Source organism: Lithobates pipiens, unplaced genomic scaffold (assembly GCF_037356315.1).
Source record: "Lithobates pipiens isolate NorthernLeopardFrog02 unplaced genomic scaffold, aLitPip1_a1.2 Scaffold_18, whole genome shotgun sequence".
NCBI classification, from domain to species: Eukaryota; Metazoa; Chordata; class Amphibia; order Anura; family Ranidae; genus Lithobates; species Lithobates pipiens.
The window spans coordinates 348,689,282-348,712,482 of NW_027507758.1; the positions used below are offsets into that span (position 1 = coordinate 348,689,282).

The window sequence follows — 23,201 nt, forward strand, 5'->3', positions numbered from 1 at the left end:
CCATCAGGGTACCCGAGTACCTGTCACGGTCCATCAGAGTACTGAGTACCTGTCACAGTCCATCAGGGTACACGAGTATCTGTCACGGTCCATCAGAGTACCCGAGTACCTGTCCCAGCCCATCAGAATACCCGAGTACCTGTCACGGCACATCAGAGTACCCGAGTACCTGTCACAGCCGATCAGAGTACCCGAGTACCTGTCACGGTCCATCAGAGTACCGAGTACCTGTCACGGCACATCAGAGTACTCGAGTACCTGTCACGGCCCATCAGAGTACCCGAGTACCTGTCACGGTCCATCAGAGTACCCGAGTACCTGTCACGGTCCATCAGAGTACCCGAGTACCTGTCACGGTTCATCAGAGTACCCGAGTAGCTGTCACAGCCCATCAAAGTACCCGAGTACCTGTCACGGTTCATTCGAGTACCTGTCACAGCCCATCTGAGTACCCGAGTACCTGTCAAAGCACATCTGAGTACCCGAGTACCTGTTCCAGTCCATCTGAGTACCTGTCACAGTCCATCTGAGTACCCGAGTACCTGTCACAGTCCATCTGAGTACCCGAGTACCTGTCACAGTCCATCTGAGTACCCGAGTACCTGTCACAGTTCATCTAAGTACCCGAGTACCTTTCACAGTTCATCTGAGTACCTGAGTACCTGTCACAGTTCATCTTAGTACCCGAGTACCTGTCACAGTCCATATGAGTACCTGTCACCGCCCTTCAGAGTACCCAAATACCAGTCACCAAGCCATCAGAGTACCTGTCACCAGGCCATCAGAGTACCCGAGTACCTGTCACCAGGCCATCAGAGTACCCGAGTACCTGTCACCAGGCCATCAGAGTACCCGAGTACCTGTCACCAGGCCATCAGAGTACCCGAGTATCTATTTGCAGCCCATATCTCATAGAATATACGTTGGGGTGTTTGCTTTCCAAAATGGGGTCATTTTGTGGGTAATTTCACTGTCCTGGTGGTCCAGGACCTTCAAAAGTGTGATAGGTAGGAATGAAATGAGATGTGTCATTTATGCTCCTAGAACGCCTGAACGTACTACTTCAATGTTCGGCCTCTCTATGTGGCCAGGCTGTGTAAAAGTCCTACACATGTGGTATCGCAATACTTGGGAGGAGTAGCAGAATGTATTTTGGGGTGTAATTTTTGCTATATACATGCTATGTGTTAGAAATATATTATAAATTGACAATTTTGTGTAAAAAAAAATGCGTTTTAATTTTTTTCCACATATTCCAAAAACTTCTGGAAAAAAATTAACCATTCAAAAGACTAATTATGCCTCACAGATTATACGTTGGGGTGTTTGCTTTCCAAAATGGGGTCATTTTATGGGAAATTCCATTGTCCTGGTGCTCCAGGGCCTTCAAAAGTGTAATAGGTGGATGAGAAATGAGATGCGTCATTTTTGCTCGTAGAACATCTGAAGGTACTACATCAATGTTGGTGCTCTGTATGTGGCCAGGCTGTGTAAAAGTCTCACACATGTGGTATCGCCATACTCGGGAAGAGTAGCAGAATGTATTTTGGGGTGTAATTTGTTGTATGCATATGTTGTGTGTGAGAAATAACCTGATAATATGACAATTTTGTAAAAAAAAAAAATAATAAAAAAAAAATCTTCATTTTGCAAAGAATTGTGGGAAAAAAATTACAACTTAAAAAAACTCACCATGCTACTTACTTAATACCTTGGAATGTCTACTTTGTAAAAAGGGGTCATTTGTACTTTCCTGACTTGTTAGTGTCTCAAGAAATGAGATACACCTGATGTACTGAAGGCCTGATCAGATGTGATAAATTTTCAGCGATTGGCACCATAGTTTGTAGACTCTATAACTTTTACAAAGACCAAATAATATACACTAATGTGGGTTATTTTTACCCAAGATATGTAGCAGTATAAATTTTGGCCAAAATTTATGAAGAAAAATTACTAATTAGCAAAAATTTATGACAGAAACAAAGAAAAAGGCATTTTTTTCACAAAATTTACGTTTTATTTTATTTATAGCACAAAAAATAAAAAACCCACTAGTGATTAAATACCACTAAAAGAAAGCTCTATTTGTGTGGAAAAAAGGACACAAGTTTCATATGACTGAGTAATTGTCATTCAAAGTGTGAGAGCGCTGAAAGCTGAAAATTGGTCTGGTCAGGAAGGGGGTGTAACTGCACTGTATTGAGGTGGTTAATACACTCCAATCTTATTTAAACATACATATTGTTCAATTTCCACACACATACAATAGTGTATGAATAGTGGTGTAAATCCATTTCAAAATGTGTTGTGCTAATATACAATTTATAAACACCTTTTGAGTTAGATACGTTGGATATTAGCACAGCACCTTGTGGAATGGATTTACACCACTATTCATACACTATTGTATGTGTGAAATTGAACAATATGTATGTTTAAATAAGATTGGAGTGTATTAAGACTTGGATTATCCTTGGGGGTTTCCACCATCATTCACAATTAATTTTTTTCACATTTGAATTAATATAATTATATGTGGAGGTTGCACTGCGTGTTTAAAAAAAAAAAAAAAAATGTTGGGTGTGTCTAAAGAGAGGGGTGAAATAAGGAAACACTGATCCTTATATAATGTGGGTCTCCAAAGGGGGTGCTTATATAAAGAGAGTTTCCCTTATCTAATAGAGGTCTCTAAGTAGGGGGGTGCTGATATAATGGGGGTCTCTAAGTGGTCAACAGCAGTCAGCACCCCCCTCCCCACAGACTCCCTCCATTAGTTCAGATTCCCCTTCCTTTATATTGCCCCCCCCCCCCCCCCCTTGATTAGATCAGGAACCCTTCATCAGTGTCCCCTGACCTGAAAGACCCCCAATAGACTGCCTTACCAAGAGCTGCTTCGAGCCAGGAAGTGTGGGAGTCGGAGCATTCATTCACCAGGCTGCTGTTAGAAATGATTGGGGCCCTGATCACCTGAGGAGGGAAAGAGGGGTTGGGAGGGGGGGCGAAAGAGAGGCAGGAGAAAGATGGGGGGGGGTCTGACAGAGAGAGAGGGGAAGGGAGAGAGAGAAAGAGAGAGAGAGAGAGAGAGAGAGAGAGAGAGAGAGAGAGGTCTGAGAGAAAGAGAGAGACAGAGAGAAAGAGAGAGACAGAGAGAGAAAGAGAGACAGGGAGAAAGAGAGAGGGAGAGAGACGGCTGACAGAGAGAGAGAAAGGGGTCAGACAGAGAGATAGAAGGGGGCCTGAGAGAGAGGAGAGGGGGGGGGGTCTGTCAGAGAGGAGAAGGGGGGGGGTCTGACAGAGAGGGGAAGGGGGGTCTGATAGAGAAGAGGGGGCATCTCACAGGAGGAGAAGGGGGGGTCTGACAGAGAGGAGAAGGGCGGGGTCTGACAGAGAGGAGAAGAGCGGGTCTGACAGAGAGGAGAAGGGGGGGTCTGACAGAGGAGAAAGGGGGTCTGATAGAGAAGAGGGGGGCGTCTCACATGAGGAGAAGGGGGGTCTGACAGAGAGGAGAAGGGGGGGTCTGACAGAGAGGAGAAGGGGGGTCTGATAGAGAGGAGAAGGGGGGGTCTGACAGAGAGGAGAAAGGGGGTCTGATAGAGAAGAGGGGGGCGTCTCACATGAGGAGAAGGGGGATCTGACAGAGAGGAGAAGGGGGTCTGACAGAGAGGAGAAGGGAGGGTCTGACAGAGAGGAGAAGGGGGGGTCTGACAGAGAGGAGAGGTCTGACAGGAGAAGGGGGGGTCTGACAGAGAGGAGAAGGGGGGTCTGATAGAGAAGAGGGGGGCGTCTCACAGGAGGAGAAGGGGGGGGTCTGACAGAGAGGAGAAGGGGGGGTCTGGCAGAGAGGAGAAGGGGGGGTCTGACAGAGAGGAGAAGGGGGGGTCTGACAGAGAGGAGAAGGGGGGGTCTGACAGAGAGGAGAAGGGGGGCCGGCTGACAGAGAGGAGAAGGGGGGGTCTGACAGAGAGGAGAAGGGGGGCCGGCTGACAGAGAGGAGAAGGGAGGGTCTGACAGAGAGGAGAAGGGCGGGGTCTGACAGAGAGGAGAAGAGCGGGTCTGACAGAGAGGAGAAGGGGGGGTCTGACAGAGGAGAAAGGGGGTCTGATAGAGAAGAGGGGGGCGTCTCACATGAGGAGAAGGGGGGTCTGACAGAGAGAAGGGGGGGTCTGACAGAGAGGAGAAGGGGGGTCTGATAGAGAGGAGAAGGGGGGGTCTGACAGAGAGGAGAAAGGGGGTCTGATAGAGAAGAGGGGGGCGTCTCACATGAGGAGAAGGGGGATCTGACAGAGAGGAGAAGGGGGTCTGACAGAGAGGAGAAGGGAGGGTCTGACAGAGAGGAGAAGGGGGGGTCTGACAGAGAGGAGAGGTCTGACAGGAGAAGGGGGGGTCTGACAGAGAGGAGAAGGGGGGTCTGATAGAGAAGAGGGGGGCGTCTCACAGGAGGAGAAGGGGGGGGTCTGACAGAGAGGAGAAGGGGGGGTCTGGCAGAGAGGAGAAGGGGGGGTCTGACAGAGAGGAGAAGGGGGGGTCTGACAGAGAGGAGAAGGGGGGGTCTGACAGAGAGGAGAAGGGGGGCCGGCTGACAGAGAGGAGAAGGGGGGGTCTGACAGAGAGGAGAAGGGGGGCCGGCTGACAGAGAGGAGAAGGGAGGGTCTGACAGAGAGGAGAAGGGGGGCCGGCTGACAGAGAGGAGAAGGGAGGGTCTGACAGAGAGGAGAAGGGGGGGTCTGACAGAGAGGAGAAAGGGGGTCTGATAGAGAAGAGGGGGGCGTCTCACATGAGGAGAAGGGGGATCTGACAGAGAGGAGAAGGGGGTCTGACAGAGAGGAGAAGGGAGGGTCTGACAGAGAGGAGAAGGGGGGGTCTGACAGAGAGGAGAGGTCTGACAGGAGAAGGGGGGGTCTGACAGAGAGGAGAAGGGGGGTCTGATAGAGAAGAGGGGGGCGTCTCACAGGAGGAGAAGGGGGGGGTCTGACAGAGAGGAGAAGGGGGGGTCTGGCAGAGAGGAGAAGGGGGGGTCTGACAGAGAGGAGAAGGGGGGGTCTGACAGAGAGGAGAAGGGGGGGTCTGACAGAGAGGAGAAGACGGGCCGGCTGACAGAGAGGAGAAGGGGGGGTCTGACAGAGAGGAGAAGGGGGGCCGGCTGACAGAGAGGAGAAGGGAGGGTCTGACAGAGAGGAGAAGGGGGGCCGGCTGACAGAGAGGAGAAGGGAGGGTCTGACAGAGAGGAGAAGGGAGGGTCTGACAGAGAGGAGAAGGGGGGGTCTGACAGAGCGGAGAAGGGGGGGTCTGACAGAGCAGATAAGAGAGAGAGACGGACCGTAGGTGTGTGACACAGCGTGGGTTAGGATTCCATGCAATAGCATGCAGGGCTAGCGCGATTGTCCAGACACAGTGCAGCCCTGCATGCACATGTGACCAGCAGCTACGGCTCTCAGGCAAATTTTTTACTGACCTTCATGTCCGCCATCCGATCCATCCCGCACATGACCTGTCACCTGCAGCCTGCTCAGCCAATCACAGAGCACCTGCCACTGCCCTTTGCTGAGCTGGGCTCAGACTCTGAGCGCACCGATGTTTAGGCAGTGTGTGAAGTTGTGAATATTGATACCAGGCATGGGACAGGATGATCATGCACCCCAGATGTTTGTTGTGGCTGGAGCCAGAGATCCGGCTGCCACAAAAACCGGACAGGTGGCAACCCTAGTTCTAATATTCATCTCACGTTAACCCTTGTTGTTCCACTGTTGGATTACAATTGTTACAACACAAATAAAGAACACTAATAGATGAAAGAAGAAAGAAGACTAATAGACTACATTTCTCATTGCAAGGCCTTGCATCCATTTAAAGTAGGGGGTTCCCTAGTAATTGTGTTGTATTTCATTATTAACCCTGCATTCCTGTAGTTACCAGAGTGTGCTGGAAGTGGGAAGGTGCCCAGAGTAAGGCGTATTCACTCTGAGCATCAGTCCCAATTGGAGACATTCTCAGAGACCATCATAGACAACTATAAATGTACAAACTGTTGTAATGTTTATTGTGCTGTTACACTATGTTGGTGTGATAGTATAAATACTGTAATTACTACTACTTTATACACTGGTTTCAGTAAACATACGTTCTTGTTTAAGTACCATTGGTGTAGAGTGTTGTTCCTTTTCCGTATGACTTCCTTAGGTTGAAGTGGTGATATCTGGATGATCAAATAAAACTAGACTAGGGTGCACTACCCTGCACATCTGTAGCGGATGACATTTTGGACAGAGTGTCATTCCTGTGTAAATTTATTTTTTTCCCTCAGAACAGTAGTGGGGTTCTGAGGGTTAATTATATAGGTTAACTTTGACATCAGTTTGGCTGGGCTGTATTAGAAGTTCTGCTTTTCATGTGCACAGTGTGGTGCACATGACAAGCCAGAATCAGGCCTGGTTGGACGTTTTAGGTATTAGCTTCCTCAGAACCAATTAGTGGGTGTGCCGGGCCCCACTGAGATGTCTGGGGAGGGGTACTTAAGATGTTGGAGTCACGTGTTCAGTAGGAGTTTGTGAGGCCTGAGCGGTCTGTTCTTGTTTCCTGGACTGGGGTAGCCCCGTGAGGGGTCACGGGGTGTTCACCATCCCGCAACATGCTTCTGTTGGTTACCCCCAATAGACCCGCCTGGTCTGGGGTAGGGATCCGTCTGTTCACGAGTCTTGGAACCGGCTGGTCCGAGGCACAGTAACTAAGGGAGGATTCAAGGTGTCCGGGTGTGCTCTCGGCTTGGAGGGTCACCACAGCTTGTGAAAGTGACCGGGGGAGGACTCTTCGGAAGAGGGCCAACAAGCTGGCATCCTGAGAAGTGCCTGGCTGCTGAGTTGTGAAGGACACTGACGAATTCACTCTTTTTCCAGTACTACCAAGGAGACAGAGAACGTTCCAGGTACTGAGGAAAAAGGTTCCTGTTCACTTTCAGTTACAACTTGTTCTAGGTCTGAGATTTTACAAGTTCTGAATCAAAGTGCTGATTGCCATAATCTCTGGCTAGAGATTTGTTCAGCCTTGAAGCGCCCAGCTGCGAGTGGCTACTCTCTGGGTGGTATTAGAGACTTTGTTATGTCCGCAGTTCAAGGTGCCTGAGTTTCTTCACCCTTGCCCTCTGTTCCTATATGAGACTGTGTTGTTGGACATTACCCCTAGAAAATAAAACCTTTCAAAAGGACTTTATTGGTGTCATCGTCCAAGTTGTTGGGTATAAACCCTGGGAACCCCTAGACATGGAATGACCAGCCAAGCGGAGGTAACCGGTAAGCTCAATAAGTTAAGGCCACTCTACAAAAGGTTATGGCCGCTACACATCAAATGCCACTTATGTAACACTTTTAATATAAATTGTAAAAGGTATGTTTATGACCATAGATATGCCTGTAAGGTGATGTTTATATGCAATACGGGTACACTTATCCATATGGACACAAATAACCACTGATAGACGAGCCCCATATATCACCATATCCACAAAAAAGCTTTGCTCTTATTCAAGACTGCGTTGACACAAGGCATATCTCACCCCACAGAAAAGAAAAATGGATGGGGGAGAAAGAATGTGTCAGGACAAAAATTAAATCATGTGAACCTAAATGAAAAATAGTCAGAAGGTGCTCCCAAAATCAAATCACCCAGCTACAGGCATCAATTAGATATCTTTGTTTTCAGCCGGCAACTCCCGTTAATTTAAAAGCCATTCTAGAAGCTATGCAGCTGCTGGATTGCTTTTACAGGCAGGGGAACAGGGATAGAGCACTCCGGTACCTTTCTGGGCTCTCCGGTGCGCTGCCAGATTACCATAGAGCTAGCTGTGGACCGGAATTAAAAAAAGAGAAGATTTTTCCATGTAGGAGAGGAGTGCCAGAATTAAACTGGTATGGAAGTGGTTAACATTGACACCCACTATGAAAACTGCAGTGTGTTTTGAATGCGGCGTGGGAACACAACCTTTTCCAATGTGAACTTAGCCTTCCTTCACACGGACGATCCGTTCAGGTCCACTTGTCAGTTTTTTAGGCAGACCTGAATGGACGCTCCATAGACCTCTATGGAGGGACGGATGTCATTGGTGACATGTCCGCTGACATCTGACCCGCTCTGATCTAAAAAAAGTGTGATGGAGGAAGACCCTATTTTTCCAATCTATCATCCGATCGGATTAAAACGGACTCTGTGGTCCGTCTTCATCCGATCCCCCATAGAGGAGAGCGGCACTCTGACAGGTCCATCCCTACACAGTGTGCAGAGACAGACCTGTCAGCTTCCTGCTCCGTGGGGATCAACGGAGCGATTCCCCCGCTGGGCAGAACAGGCTCCGTACACAGACACGTCTGTGTGAAAGGGCCCTTACTGTGCTGTTTCTATCTGTCTGCATCCTACCAGGAAGATCTCTCACTTCCTGTTTTTAAAGTGCAACAGGAAGTGAGTGGAAATCTCCCTACAGTGAGAGGAATTGCCCTGTACACATTGGTAGAGTTTTTACCTCTCTGGAAGATTTCTCCTCACCTCTAGTGATAAAGTAGAGGGGTGAATGTCTCTTCACTGCTCTATCCACACATAAAGGTCTGACCAGCCCCACAGGGCTGAGTGGAGACCCCCCTCCACAGCAGCCACAAGTAAGAGCCCTCATACAAGCTCTCCAATGTACAGTATGACTTTCTACTCCGAGAACAATTCGCAGCGGTTAATCCCAGCTCTACCTCGCCCTATCCTTTCCCAGGCCTCCTCTCTCTTCCTCCTTCCCTTCCCTCCAGGGTGACTCGTCCCACTTCCCTGTCGTCCTAGGTAACCAGGCACGCCCATCCAGCTCACAGTGTTCCGCCTTCCCTGCGAAGTCATTGGCTGTCACAGCTGTCTCTCAACGGGTTGCCCTGGCGGATGGGCGTGTCGGGGCGGAGTTTGGCATGGTGGGTGACTGGGAAGCTGGCTGTGTCAGGGTTTAGGGAGAGGGGAACTTGGACATGTACAGCGCCACATAGCGGTCTCGGTTAGCTTTTTCCTGTCCGGCTGTGTCTAGTAAACGCGGCCCGTGTGCCCGCTCCGTCCTCTCATAGCTCTCACAGTGCCAGGGACATGAAGATGACGGTGGACTTTGAGGAGTGTCTGAAAGACTCGCCCCGGTTCAGGTAAAGTCAGGGCTGGCCCTGTAATGTGAGGGGGGATTCTGAAACTGACTGAAAGTAGTCCGGCGGTGCCATGGAAGGCTCGGGGCACTCCAGGGTAGCCGGACTCTACATGGTCCTGAGGGGGGGCAGCTCTGTATGTGTATGAGGGGGTCAGGGCTCCTCACACTGGGCGGCTGGAGGCAGGAAGTGTGAGACTAGGGAAGTACTAATCTGTGGAGGACAACATACACTGGGGGGCATCAGCATCTACTGATCTGTCCTACACATAGATCCCACACACACTGGGGGGCATCATCATCTACTGATCCCTCACCATATCCTACCTGTCCTACACATGGATCCCACACGCACTGGGGGGCATCAGCATCTACTGATCTGTCCTACAGATGGATCCCACACACACTTGGGGGGGCATCATCATCATCATCTACTGACCCCTCGCCATATCCTACCTGTCCTACACATGGATCCCACCCACCAATCACACACACTGGGGGGCATCAGCATCTACTCATCTGTCCTACACATGGATCCCACACACACTGGGGGGCATCATCATATCCTACCTGTCCTACACATGGATCTCACCCACCAATCACATACTAGAGGGTATCATCATCTACTGGCCCTTCACCATATCTTACCTGTCCTACACATGGATCCCACCCACCAATCACACACACTGGGGGACATCAGCGTCTACTGATCTGTCCTACACATGGATCCCACACACACTGGGGGACATCAGCGTCTACTGATCTGTCCTACACATGGATCCCACACACACTGGGGGGCATCATCATCTACTGATCCCTCACCATATCCTACCTGTCCTACAGATGGATCCCACACACACTTGGGGGGGCATCATCATCATCTACTGACCCCTCGCCATATCCTACCTGTCCTACAGATGGATCCCACACACACTTGGGGGGGCATCATCATCATCTACTGACCCCTCGCCATATCCTACCTGTCCTACACATGGATCCCACCCACCAATCACACACACTGGGGGGCATCAGCATCTACTCATCTGTCCTACACATGGATCCCACACACACTGGGGGGCATCATCATATCCTACCTGTCCTACACATGGATCTCACCCACCAATCACATACTAGAGGGTATCATCATCTACTGGCCCTTCACCATATCTTACCTGTCCTACACATGGATCCCACCCACCAATCACACACACTGGGGGACATCAGCGTCTACTGATCTGTCCTACACATGGATCCCACACACACTGGGGGACATCAGCGTCTACTGATCTGTCCTACACATGGATCCCACACACACTGGGGGGCATCATCATCTACTGATCCCTCACCATATCCTACCTGTCCTACAGATGGATCCCACACACACTTGGGGGGGCATCATCATCATCTACTGACCCCTCGCCATATCCTACCTGTCCTACAGATGGATCCCACACACACTTGGGGGGGCATCATCATCATCTACTGACCCCTCGCCATATCCTACCTGTCCTACACATGGATCCCACCCACCAATCACACACACTGGGGGGCATCAGCATCTACTCATCTGTCCTACACATGGATCCCACACACACTGGGGGACATCAGCGTCTACTGATCTGTCCTACACATGGATCCCACACACACTGGGGGGGCATCATCATCTACTGATCCCTCACCATATCCTACCTGTCCTACAGATGGATCCCACACACACTTGGGGGGGCATCATCATCATCTACTGACCCCTCGCCATATCCTACCTGTCCTACACATGGATCCCACCCACCAATCACACACACTGGGGGGCATCAGCATCTACTCATCTGTCCTACACATGGATCCCACACACACTGGGGGACATCAGCGTCTACTGATCTGTCCTACACATGGATCCCAAACACACTGGGGGGCATCATCATCTACTGATCCCTCACCATATCCTACCTGTCCTACACATGGATCCCACCCACCAATCACATACTAGGGGGTATGTAAATAGCTGAGGCCGGCAGCATTAATTTGTAAATAAAGGCAGCATTCATATGTATATCATACTCCCCTGCAGTGAGGAGAAGATGTGCTGTAACCTATAGCAACCAATCAGTGAGCAGTATTACTGTACAGTAATCTCAAGCAACCATTCAACAAGCAGAAATCATGTGCTATAACCTCTAGCAATCAGTGAGCCTTAATGTGTGCTGTAACCTCTAGCAACCAGTCAGTAAGTGGTAATGATATGCTGTAACCAATTGCAATCACTGTCTGATATGATACAGTAAACTGATTTTAAGTTTAGCTGCTATTTATTGTATGGCTCAGAGCAGGTGGAGAGAGAAATTGCATGGGGGGGGGGCATGAAAACATTTGTCCAGGGTCCAATCAATATTAAAAACGGCCTTGCATACACATGAATCCCACCCACCAATCACATACTGGGGGGGTATCATCATCATCTACAGACCCTTCACCACATCCTAACTATCCTGCACATGGATCTCATCCACCAATCACACACACTGGGGGGGCATCATCATCTTCTAATGCATCTCCATATCCTACCTGTCCTACACATGGGTTTCCTCCACCAATCACACACACTGGGGGCATCATCATTATCTACTGACCCCTCACCATGTCCTACACATATGTCTCCTCTACCAATCACATACTGGGGGCATCATCATCTACTGACCTGTGCTACACATGGATCTCATCCACCAGTCACATACTTGGGTGCATCATCATCTACTGACCCCTCACCATATCCTACCTGTCCTATACATGGGTCTCCTCCACCAATCACATACTGGGGGGCATCAGCATCTACTGACCCCTCATTGCATCTTACCTCTCCTACACTTGGGATTCTCATCCACCAATCGTAGGCCCCCAGGTGCTGACCATAACAGAAACCCAGGTGTGGCAGCGCTTACTGGACAATGATGGGTCATCTGGACACCTGGAGATGACTTATTCAAGGATTAGAAAACCTATTAGGCCCCTTTCACATGGGCGGACCGTATGCCCGTTTTTCATCCATCCGTTTTCGGATGAAAAAACAGACATGCATGTATTCCTAAGGCATAGCGGATGAAGTGTCTTCAAAGCCTCCATAGAAGTCTATGGAAAAGCTAGCTTGAAGCCCCATCAAAGCCTCATTGAAGCACCAAGCAAAAGCAGATGCAAACAGGACTGTAAGCTAACTATTTTATTTAGTGACAGAGAGCTTTAAAGCGGTTCTGCACCTAAAATAAAAAAATTAAAAGCCAGCAGCTACTAATATTGCAGCTGCTGACTTTTAATAAAATCACACTTACCTGTCCCAGGGTCCATCGATGTCGGCGGCAGATGACGAGCGATCGCTCGTCTCGCTGCTGCCCTCGCCACCATCCTCTGTCAGGGAATCGGGAAGTGAAGCATAACCGCTTCACTGCCCGGTTCCCTACTGCGCATGTGCGAGTCGCGCTGCGCATCTTATGGTCCCCCGCTGTGTCTCTGGGAACTGTGTTTCCCAGAACACAACGGGGGGGGGGGGTCTGCGGCGGTCTGGCCGGAAGTGGGTGCAGTTACCTGGATTATCCAGGTAACTGCACCCCCCTCCCCCCTGAAAGGTGGCGATTGTGGCACCGGAGGGGGGGAGGGATCAAATTAGCGGAACTTCCCCTTTAGGGTGAAGAACCGCTTAAACAAAGCCTGGTTTTGAAGCAAGTGTAAACTAGCCCTTAATCAGCCAAGTTCAGTGCTCAGAGATCTTTACTTTTATTGCCATCTTTACACTGTGTACTGTGCATGTGATAAGACACTGCACTATGTAAAGCTGGCTAAACATATCAAGGTTTCTACGCTGGGCACTGCACTTTTTTAAAACAATGAAGATTCCAGTATCTGTGCTAAACAGCATGGATGAATGACTCTCCCCTGCTGGCTTTTTGCAGTATTGTGGTAAGGCAGCCCATTCATTTTGAAGCTGCCCCTTAATATGGGTTATGGCACACCCCAGCACCACAACACACAGATGGTTCTGGTCCCATCCAATGTTAAAACAAAGTGGAAGCAATGTGATTACAGCGATCTGATACAAGCGCTTCTATGGGGTGCTGTACAATAAGATCTGAAACCATGGTTCTGATCATTTCCACGCTGGACCCCAGTTTTCACTGGCGGCCAGTGTTTCCAACACCAGAAGCTGCACAGGTGCTACTTTAAAATAGCCTGGGGACAAACCGCCACTGTCCTTGACCCAATTTAGGCCTGGTTCACACCTATGAGTTTCTTGGTGCTTTTTTTCAGAAACGCACTATGGTCCATTTAACACGGGGAAACTTTTTTAAATGCAAAACTGTGCATTTTTGGTTCAATAGACCTCAATGGAGATGCTGCAGAAAAGCATGTAGTGTGTTTTTGATAAGTTTTGTGCGTTTTTTTTTTTTTTTTTTTTTTATCTGCCCAACAACAAATTGACCAAAAAAGCATAAGAGCATTGAAAAATGCACTGCAGAAACAGATCAAAAACAAATTGCATAGGTGTGAACCAGGCCTTAAAGTGGTGCCCGGGACTCAAGTGATTTAGCCCCCTTCAAGTGTTTTAATTTGTCTCTTTAGGTGATTGGCATTGACATCCCCTGTATTTCCCCCACCATAGACTTTTTGTAGACTACATGAATGGAGACCTGGAATCCCAGTTTTTTTTTTTTTTAATAAGCCCTGGAAGATGCATGGAGCCTGCTGTATTTTTAGTGTGCTCATCTTACTGCAAGCTAAGGATGAGCTCCGGTGTGTTGGCACAACCCATGTGCAGTGCCCGCCAGGAAGTTGGCACTGCTCTGTGCTAAGCACAAGCAGTGAGATATTGTCTCAATGTGGGGCTGCAAAGATCGGGAAATGTCTCGCTGCCTGTGATTAGCGCAGTGCAGTGCCGACTTCCTGGCGAGCTCTGCGCGTAGGCTGTGCGAACACGCCGGAGCTCATCCGTTTACTGCAAGCACCTGCAATCCCTGTACACATCGATGAACTCTAGGCTTGTTGTGCTTAGGATCATTTTAGCTCTGTGATTGAAGGCAGTGGGAGCACACATGTGGATGAAGTGGTATTAAAAGTTCAGTGTACACAGAGCCAGAAGTATTTTATTTCCCTGTCCAGCAATGTTTAGAACTGTTCCTTCATTGTTTCCAGTGGTTGAAGCACAGCACCGCAGGCTTTCTGCATAGTAATAGAGGTCAGGGATCCCTCCAAATCTTCCAGACTAATATAATGCAGTTAGGTTTAAAAGCATTGTTTAGATTTTAATCTGGTGTTTCTGATTAAATGATGGCTGATCTAATGTTTTTACCCATTGTTGTGATTTTACTAAAATAGCAAATTTTTTAGTTAGCTGAGTTAAAGTGTAAGTAATAGCCACACAAGTCTGTTTAGAAGCACACTTCTTAGACCCCCCTCCCCCCAATACATCCTATTTTGTATCGTGCTGGTAAAAAAAAAAAAAAAAAAAAAGAAGATCCGTGTAAATGCCTTATTTCAATCCGCTCCAGTCTGGTCCTGCATCATGGAGAGGGAATGCTGTCCAGGGGTAGACAATGGAAGCCAGCAGGTGACTTCATGGCTTCCAGAATACAGCCCCATTGTCGTGCACCCACACAAGACAGGGGAGCTGGAGCTTCTGCATCACGTGACTGCACCAGAGTGGATTGAAATTGGGTATTTACACAGATATTTTTTTTACCAGCACCATTCAACAAAAGTGGGAGGAAGGGGGAAGCAGGGTTTTTAAGCTGATATAGATGCCTTTACTTCCCCTATTAACCTTTGAATGCCTCACTGTATGCATGGAGTATGGCTGGTTCTGCATTGTTCATCGGGTTGAGGTCAGGACTCTGTACAAGCCAGTCAAGTCACCCCCCCCCCCCCCCCAACTCGCTCATCCATGTCTTTATGGACCTTGCTTTGTGCACTGGTGCACAGTCATGTTGGAACAGGAAGGGGTTGTCCCCAAACTGTTCCCACAAAGTTGGGAGCATAATATTGACCAAAATGTCTTGGTATGCTGACACCTTAAAAGTTCTCTTCACTGGAACTACGGGGCCAACCTCAACCCCTGAAACACAACCCCTCACCAAATTATTTGGAGGGGTGGCCCAATACTTTTGGCAATATAGTGTGGACGAGCGAGTTTGGGGTGGAGGAACTTGACTGTCCTCAAACCGATAGAACACCTTTGGGATGAATTAGAGGGGAAACTGCGAGCCAGGCCTTTTTGTCCAACGTTAGTATATGTGAGAAACGCTTGAAGTTTTTACCTCGTGTCATCCTTCTTTTGTACTTGCTGTATACTTTTATGAGTATGCATTTTATTGGTTTCTTTGCATATCAATACATTTAATTTTACCCTGATAATGCGCTAGGGGTTTGTGCCTTTCACTTCTTTGTTTTTGTTGTCCAACATCAGTGCCTGACCTCACAAATGCTCTTTTGGAAGAATGGTCAAACATTCCCATAGACGCACTCCTAAGGCTCGGTTCACGCCTAAACCTGACGCAGATCGCACGGGAACGCTGTGCATTCCTGTTCTCTGTCTTCTCTGATTCTTCAGGGCCGAATCTTTGCCTAGAATTTGGCCCTGAAGCAGGACCAAAGAAGCGCTGTGTTTCTGTACAGTGCACTCCGCAGCCGCCACGAAGATGTGTGATCCGGCTCCATAGAGAGCCAGTCACATTTTACTGCTATGCAAATTGGATGCTGAGAAACACACATCCAATTTGCATAGGTGTGAACCCAGCCTTAACCTTGTGGACATCCTTTCCAGAAGAGTTGAAGCAGTTATAGCTGCAAAGGGTGGGCCAACTCAACACTGAACCCTACGGACTAAGACTGGGATGTCATGAAAGTTTATGTGCGTGTAAAGGCAGGCGTACCAATACTTTTGGTGATAGTGCCTCTATGGCCGGCTTTAAACTTGCTGCTCCCTCTTGCTGTGTATTGTGGGATTAGTAAACAAGTATTGTTTTTGAACTTTGTTTTCCAAGTGGAAATTGCATTAAAGCATTCAACTCTTCTTATCTAATTGTATCTATTTCCCTTTATCAGCGAGTCAGTCAGGTAATTGTTTAAAGAAAATGAACAAAATGAAGTTTGTTTATTGGGATTGTTCACCCACGTGAGTGTATTAGGGCTATGCGCATTATCATCAGATCACTAGCACATTATTGTTGTATTGTTCTCGCTCTTTCAATTTTGCTTTCATCCCCACATGGTTAAGAGATTCCCCATGGAGGAAGTAACTGAAGCTATGCCTATGTCTGACAACTAATAAAGGAAGGAAATAAGTTTATATACCTATAGGGCTACACACAGGTCACCTTAACGTAGAACTAAAAATGCCATGACAGATGGGTTTATGCAGTTGTCTGAAGCCCGTAAATTTTTTTTTCTTTATCTTTCCATAAACATCCCTTGGTTAAAATGTACTAACACCTGCACCTTTGACATGAAATAAGGCTATGCTAATTAAGAGAAGTTTGGGAATTGGGGAAAAAAAAAAATTATACTCGGCTAGATGGCTGCAGCACCAATCCCAGCTGCATCTGTCCCCCGTCACCTCGAAGACCGAGAACTGAGCGATCAAACACTGCTGATTGCTCAGCTCTCGGACCTCAGCTTGCAGAGAGCTGGTGACTGTCAATCACCTTTTCTGCTCTGCCCCTCCAGTGCTCACTGGAGTGCTGGGCTGTGGAGGGGCTGGCTCAGGCTCTTGGCGGTTTTACTGCAAACACTCATTTTGGCAGCATAATTATTATTGTGGAATGTATGTTCCTTGCTAAAAAAATATACAATTTTTTTTTTTTCATTAAGTTGTTGGTAAAATTCCACTTTAATAACCAGTCTCCTCCTACAGAAGGCACGTAACTTGAAAATTCAAAAAGCAGCACTGGTGTGCACCTAGGCTCAATGCAAGATATGGTTTTATAAGGAATAGCTATTAAACTGACGCTGAACTTTGGTTATAAATGACTTTGTTCTATTCAAGTCAGTACTCTCAACTCAACAAAGTACCTTCTTTTACTTTCAGCCTCCTCCAAATGTCCAAATTCAACTTTTTAGTGTATGCAGGGGTGGAAGTATAGGGGTCGTAGAAGTCGCCGAGCTGTGGCTGCATATGGAACCGAACTCCCCGATCCTCAGCCGATGCATAAATTGGCAGTATAGGAGCTCGGCCACTCTGTGTTTACTCTGGAAGTGAAAGCAAGGGAGAGGTGTCTAGCACAGCGTATGCTGTGCTGTGCTCTCTGCCTCCCCCTACAGTGCAGTACCCAGCATGGAGAGTATAGGTACTGTGAGCAAGTTGCAGATTTTTAAAAAAGGGGGATCTATATATGTTTGTGGGTGTCTGCATGTTTGGGTGTGTGCATGTGTGTGTCTGCTTGTGTGTTTATTTGTGTGCATGTGTATATGTTTGTGTGTGTGTGTGTGTGCTTATGTATGTGTATGTATACACATTACTTTTAATCCTGACCCCCTTTTTCTTAACGATCAGAATGGATTTTTTAGGGTGGGTTCATAATACCAACAAGAAAATACCATTGCTCTGAAAAGCGATGCAGGCTCAGATCACTTTTCAGAGGCATTTGACAGGCAGTGAAGAGGCCATATGTTGCGCCTTGACTGGTAAAATGTTGAGAAACTGATCTCTCCATTTTCCTCCTGCAACTGCTGAAAGCCTGCAGGAGGGAGATGAGAAGTGGGGGAAATGGAAAGATCAGTCCCTCTATAAGCAGCCGCCCCCCACCGCTCCTCCTATGCAGCTTCTTTCTGCTGCCCCCCCCCCCACCCCGTGCTCTCCTGGCCCCTCCCCTCTCCTGCCGGCTGCTGCAAGGTATCTGTCAAGATGAAGCCTTTTCTGAATGGAGAGTCAGTGATCCATACCGATCATGGACTCAGTCTATTCATGACTGAAACATAGTAAGCTATATTTACTATGCTTCAGTTTGCGAATAAAGGGGCAGCTGTATACAGAGCTATTCCTGTGCATTCACTCTGTGCAGCTGAGGCTGTGTTCTCAATCTCCTGTCTCTGTCTCAAAGGTGAAACATCAGAGGTCTGCTTAGACCTCTGATATCTCACCAAAGCCCCCCAACTCTTAAAACATTTGAAAAAATATATATATAAAAAAAAATATTGTAAAAAAAATAAATGGTAGAAAAAAAAAACAGACGCCAGTGGCAGAACTAACATGGTCACAAACTTCACAATTGCGACCGGGCCTTGTCGTTTCCACCACTGGGCTCGGAGGGAAAGGCTGAAGCTGGGGGTCAGGGGGGGTCCTTCATGTTTTTTTGCACCAGGGCCCTGAAGGTTCTAGTTATGCCACTGTGTGTGTGTGTGTGTGTGTCTCTAAACCCAAAACAAAAATGTACTATATTTTAAATTTAATAATCTGTAAATGTGGTGGCCGAGTTAGATTTCTCTTTTTAGGCTTTTTTCCTTTTATTTTCACCTGGTGATCCAGATGAATCATTGAAAACCATAGATTTCCCCACCCATGCTAACCAGCTGCTGGCTACCTGTGGCTGTCAGAATACCCAAACAGTGACCGTATCTGATTGGCTTTATTCACTGTTTGGCCAATGTTTTTCATCCTTCTGCTCTCTTTCTGTCTGTCGGCCCATCTGGATTGTTAGAGATTGACTTTTTGTCAGCGTTGTCCTTTCCACTACTGGCTTTATAGCAGACATATCATACATGTCTTTTCTGAGCCACATGTGACCCTCTCGTTCCTTCACCTCTTTATTTAATCCTGCAGCCAAATACTACAGGAAATAAATGTTTGGCCTCTTTCTCTGGGATAAAATTGCAGTGTTTTTATTTTTTATTTTTATTTTTTTTACTGTAATCTTCAAGTGGAGTTCCACTTTTGCAGCCAAATTGGGATACAACCTTATAATTTGACATGTTCTCATTCACATCTAAAAATATTTAAAAATTTCTGCTTATTTTTCACTTTCTCTTTTCTTAGAATTTCAAAACTTCCTTGGTTTGTAATGATAAAGTATAACTGCAGACATTGGTATTTTATACATGCTTACATTGGTCAAACTTGGACCAATACCATACCTGGATGATGTTGGAAAGCACTGAGGTAGACAACGCTGGTCCACTGATCTCGCTAACTTCTGGGTCCCTTGTTGAGTGATTACCCTTGATGCATTGTGACAACAGGAGGTCAGCTGCTCAGCACGGGACACCATTATCCGTTTTATAAATGAATGCAAAGTGTTCCCTGTTGGACGAGGTGCGAGGCGGTGACATCACGCTTTTTCTTGTCCAATCATGAAATGCCTTCCTTCAGAACATACAAACCATTCTCTATATAGCCCCAGTGCTGAGCGGCTGATCACCTGTATTTACAATGCAGGGGAGGAGATGCTTTATCAAACAAAATATTTTTAGTTATGTTGTGGAAATATAACAAACATATGTTGGGATTCTCAAATTTGACAGCAATTTAAAGTGTATGTCCACTTTTGCAAAGTGCCATAATTTATTTCTCCAGACTTTAGGTACCTCAATGACTTATAATATAGCCAACAGTTGATGCAATGTGGTTCGCCCCACAAACAGATTATTCTGCCCGCCATTCCAAATGACTAGGTCCTGTTTAGAGATTAACTTGGTGTCCTTTTTAACTTTCTTTTTTTACTGCTTCATTAAGGTGGAGGCCAGGTCTTTTCCACCCCTTTTTGCTTATGTGAGCTGCTGGGTGGGAATGACTAGTGTGGAGTGGAATAAAAATAAAGTGCACATTTTTAGGCTCCATGCACATTGGATGTTAAAATAATCTTATAAAAATGCCAGTGAGTCTTTCAATGTCTTCTAACTTTTTTGCAATAGTGTTATTAGCGTCTTTAGCAATTTTCTGCGCTTTTTTTAATTTTTTTAAATTGTTTTTTTAAGATTTTTATTTTTTTTCTCAATGGATCAAAAACGATAAAAGCTGGTGAGCCACGTTTTTGATCATTTATCAGCGTTTATGCACATTTTTTAAGCTTTTTTTTTTTTTGTGGTCAAAAAAACAGCTCCTGAACGCGTTTTTCTTCTACATATTTTTGGTAAAAAAAAATCGCAATAAACGCATATTGCTTGGTTTGCACAAAAGTTATCATGTTTACAAACTATGGGAAAGATTTATGGACTTTATTTTTTTTATGCTTTTATTGGTAATGGCAGTGATCTGCGTTTTTTTTTTTTTTTTTTTTTTTTTTTTTTTTTTGCGGGACTTTGACAAATCTGACCCTAAGTGACACTTTTTGGGGACCAGCGACACCAATACAGTAATCGGTGCTAAAAAAAAAAAAATGCACTGATCAATGTATAAGACCCCTTTTTGCTTTTAATCCCAAAGAAAGGGTTAACAAGGGGTTAAAAGTGCTGCTGCCAAAGCGCTTTGCAGGCACTTCAGCAATGCTGCCCATTGATTTCAATGGCAGGGGCGGTTTAGGAGCGGTATATACACCTCTCCCGTACCGCCCCAAAGATGCTGCTTGCAGGACTTTTTATTTTTATTTTTTTTCCATCCTTCAAGCGCATATTATTTATTTTTATTTTTTTTATAAATCTAAAAAAACTGTAATGTGTACCCGGCTTTAGTAACCTCTTTTTTATTTTCAATATGAGACTAGCATGCAAAAAAAAAAAAGCAAACTGATGATCGTTTGTCCAGTAATCTAATGATCTGTACCAGGTTTTAGCAAAACAAAATCCCGACAGGTATTCTAATCCATCTCCACTCTGTCCAAAACTAGAAAACAAGGTTTGCCTTTAGTTCTACTTTAAAATGTTTGTTTATTTTGCAAAGAATTGAGAACACTCTAAACGTAAACTTGGAAAGGGTTGCAATTTTAAGCACCATTCTTTTTTTTCTTTTTTTTTTTTTTATCATTATCAAGTCAAACTTTATTTAAAAATTTAGCTTGTCTTACAAAACGCACTCAAACCAAGTTACACTCAAACCAAGGTTTTTACTGTATTCAAATGGCATGGTTCTGGCATAATTGTCTCTAACAGGTCTGAACTTTGGTATGCTCCTGGCATCTATTGATACAATATGAGCTCAACAGCAGCATGGGATTGCATTGTGGGATGGCAGAGGGTGTTACAGCTTGGAGCTAAGGTCAATGCTTGTCTGAGGGCTCCTAAGTTCAGAAGACCCTGACCTCACCAAGATTTTGTAAGATCCAAAAGTCCAGACGGCTGCACCAACTTCAACTCCAAAAATCCAACTTTATTGAGCTAAAGGCAAACGAATACAGTATTATGACACCGTGAAGACAGAAGTAGTCAACGCGTTTCACGCGATAGCACCGCTTAACTGTGCAACCTAAGGGGTTAATCCTCTGCATTGTGTAAAAAGACTGTTTGATCCTGTAGGCACAGATTCTCCTCTTCCACTGACTCCAAAACAGGTCCGGATAAGACAGTTACTGGAGTCAGGCTGCACATGCTCAGTTTGGTGTGCATTGCTAGAACGTTTGTTTTTTTTTCTTCTTGGGAGAAGCAATGTGATCAGCATAGAGCCAATCAACACTATCCAGACAGAGGGTCAGGAGTCCTGGATCCTGATGGGACAGTCAGTGCAGTGTGAAAACTCCTCCTACAAACTTTAACCAGACACTGAGAGAAATCACAAGACTGCTATATTCTACTGATGATAAAAGATATTCAGCAGTTTATATTTGCTATTCAGCAGTTTATATTTGCTAAGCACCATTCTTTTTACATGGCATTGTAGATGCAAATACTGCTATGCGTTTTTTTTTTTTTTTTTTCACATGTAGTTTTATAAAGCTGCTTTCTCTGGGCCTGTCATTTGATGACAGTTCTCTCAGATTTGCATATATTATGATCTCTGTTTATACAGTAAGAGGGGGAAATGGGCCGAGAAGCCTGTTTTAAATCTAGCAGAGCACCATGCCCTGCAAATGAAATGCAGAGGGGAACAAATAAGCCATCTGATGCTCAGAGGTCATTTTTTTCCTTCTTGAGGGCTTGCGTATTTGTTTTCCCTACTTGCATTAACACATGTCATGATGTTGGGCTTGCTGACTACAACATGTTTATTTTGGAGTCGTTTTGGAGAAAAGGAGAAGAGCAGAAATGACAGAAAATAAAAACTTGACAAGAGTTGATATTGCTAAGTATATTGTTAAAATGTATCAGTAGGTGAATTGTATGTCAAAGAAAAGAAACCACGAAGAGTTTGGGTGACCACTTCTTTTTTTCTTCTTACACATTTTCCCTTGTTGCTATGTCTACAGACAGGAAGCATTGGGAGCCACAGGCTTGAATGTTGACCATGTCAATGTCTCATTGTTCTGGCTATCAATACTTCCAAGTAAATGATGGTGTTCTGCTTTTTTTTTCTTACCTTTGTTTTTTAAATTGACACCCAGCTACTCTTTTCTTAAAGAGGAACTGCAGTCTGCTCACATAATTTGTAATTAAAACATCTTAGCCATTCTGAAGCTTCCTTCCAACCACTTTGCATATTATTTTATATATACTGTGATTTTGTACTTGCAAAATACGCTGCAGAAATCTCCCTCCACTGAGTCTGGCTGCAACCATTTTAACTGTGGGCAGCTGAAGCTGCTGTTTCCTTCCTGGATTTACACAGACACACACAAGCACACCCCCAGCTCTGCAGCCCTTCAGCTCTCATTGGCCCCCTTATGACTCATCCCACTCCCTTCCTGACAAACGCTCACAAGAGTGAGAGAGAAAGATTTGTGCATAATGTCCTAAGCCTAGGCTAATGAGCAGACAAGAAACAGGACGTGGGCTGTATAAGGTATTTACTGGCAGAAAAAAAATGTTTTACTATCTAAAGTTAAAACAAGGGCAGAAGATTTAATAGATTGTAAGAGGAAAAAATTACTGAAGGTCTACTTTAAAGTTTAGTTCTACTTGAGGTAAAACAATTAGGCCTTGTCCCTGTTCCCAGCTTGCAATTGGTTAGTAAAAGCAACAAACTGAAGAAATCACTTCTCTAATTTCTCCCCGC

General features: G+C 46.0%; 1 protein-coding gene across 3 annotated transcripts in view; it reads left to right on the plus strand.

The window, feature by feature from the left end:
- Positions 1-8,923: 8,923 nt before the first annotated feature.
- ACAP2 (ArfGAP with coiled-coil, ankyrin repeat and PH domains 2) overlaps positions 8,924-23,201 on the plus strand; it is a 148,972-nt gene continuing 134,694 nt past the window's right edge. For all 3 annotated transcript variants that reach the window (XM_077487461.1, XM_077487463.1, XM_077487462.1), the window contains exon 1: positions 8,924-9,152. In XM_077487461.1, the coding sequence (XP_077343587.1) occupies positions 9,100-9,152 (53 nt within the window). In that variant the 5' untranslated portion in view covers positions 8,924-9,099. The remainder of the gene's footprint in view (positions 9,153-23,201) is intronic.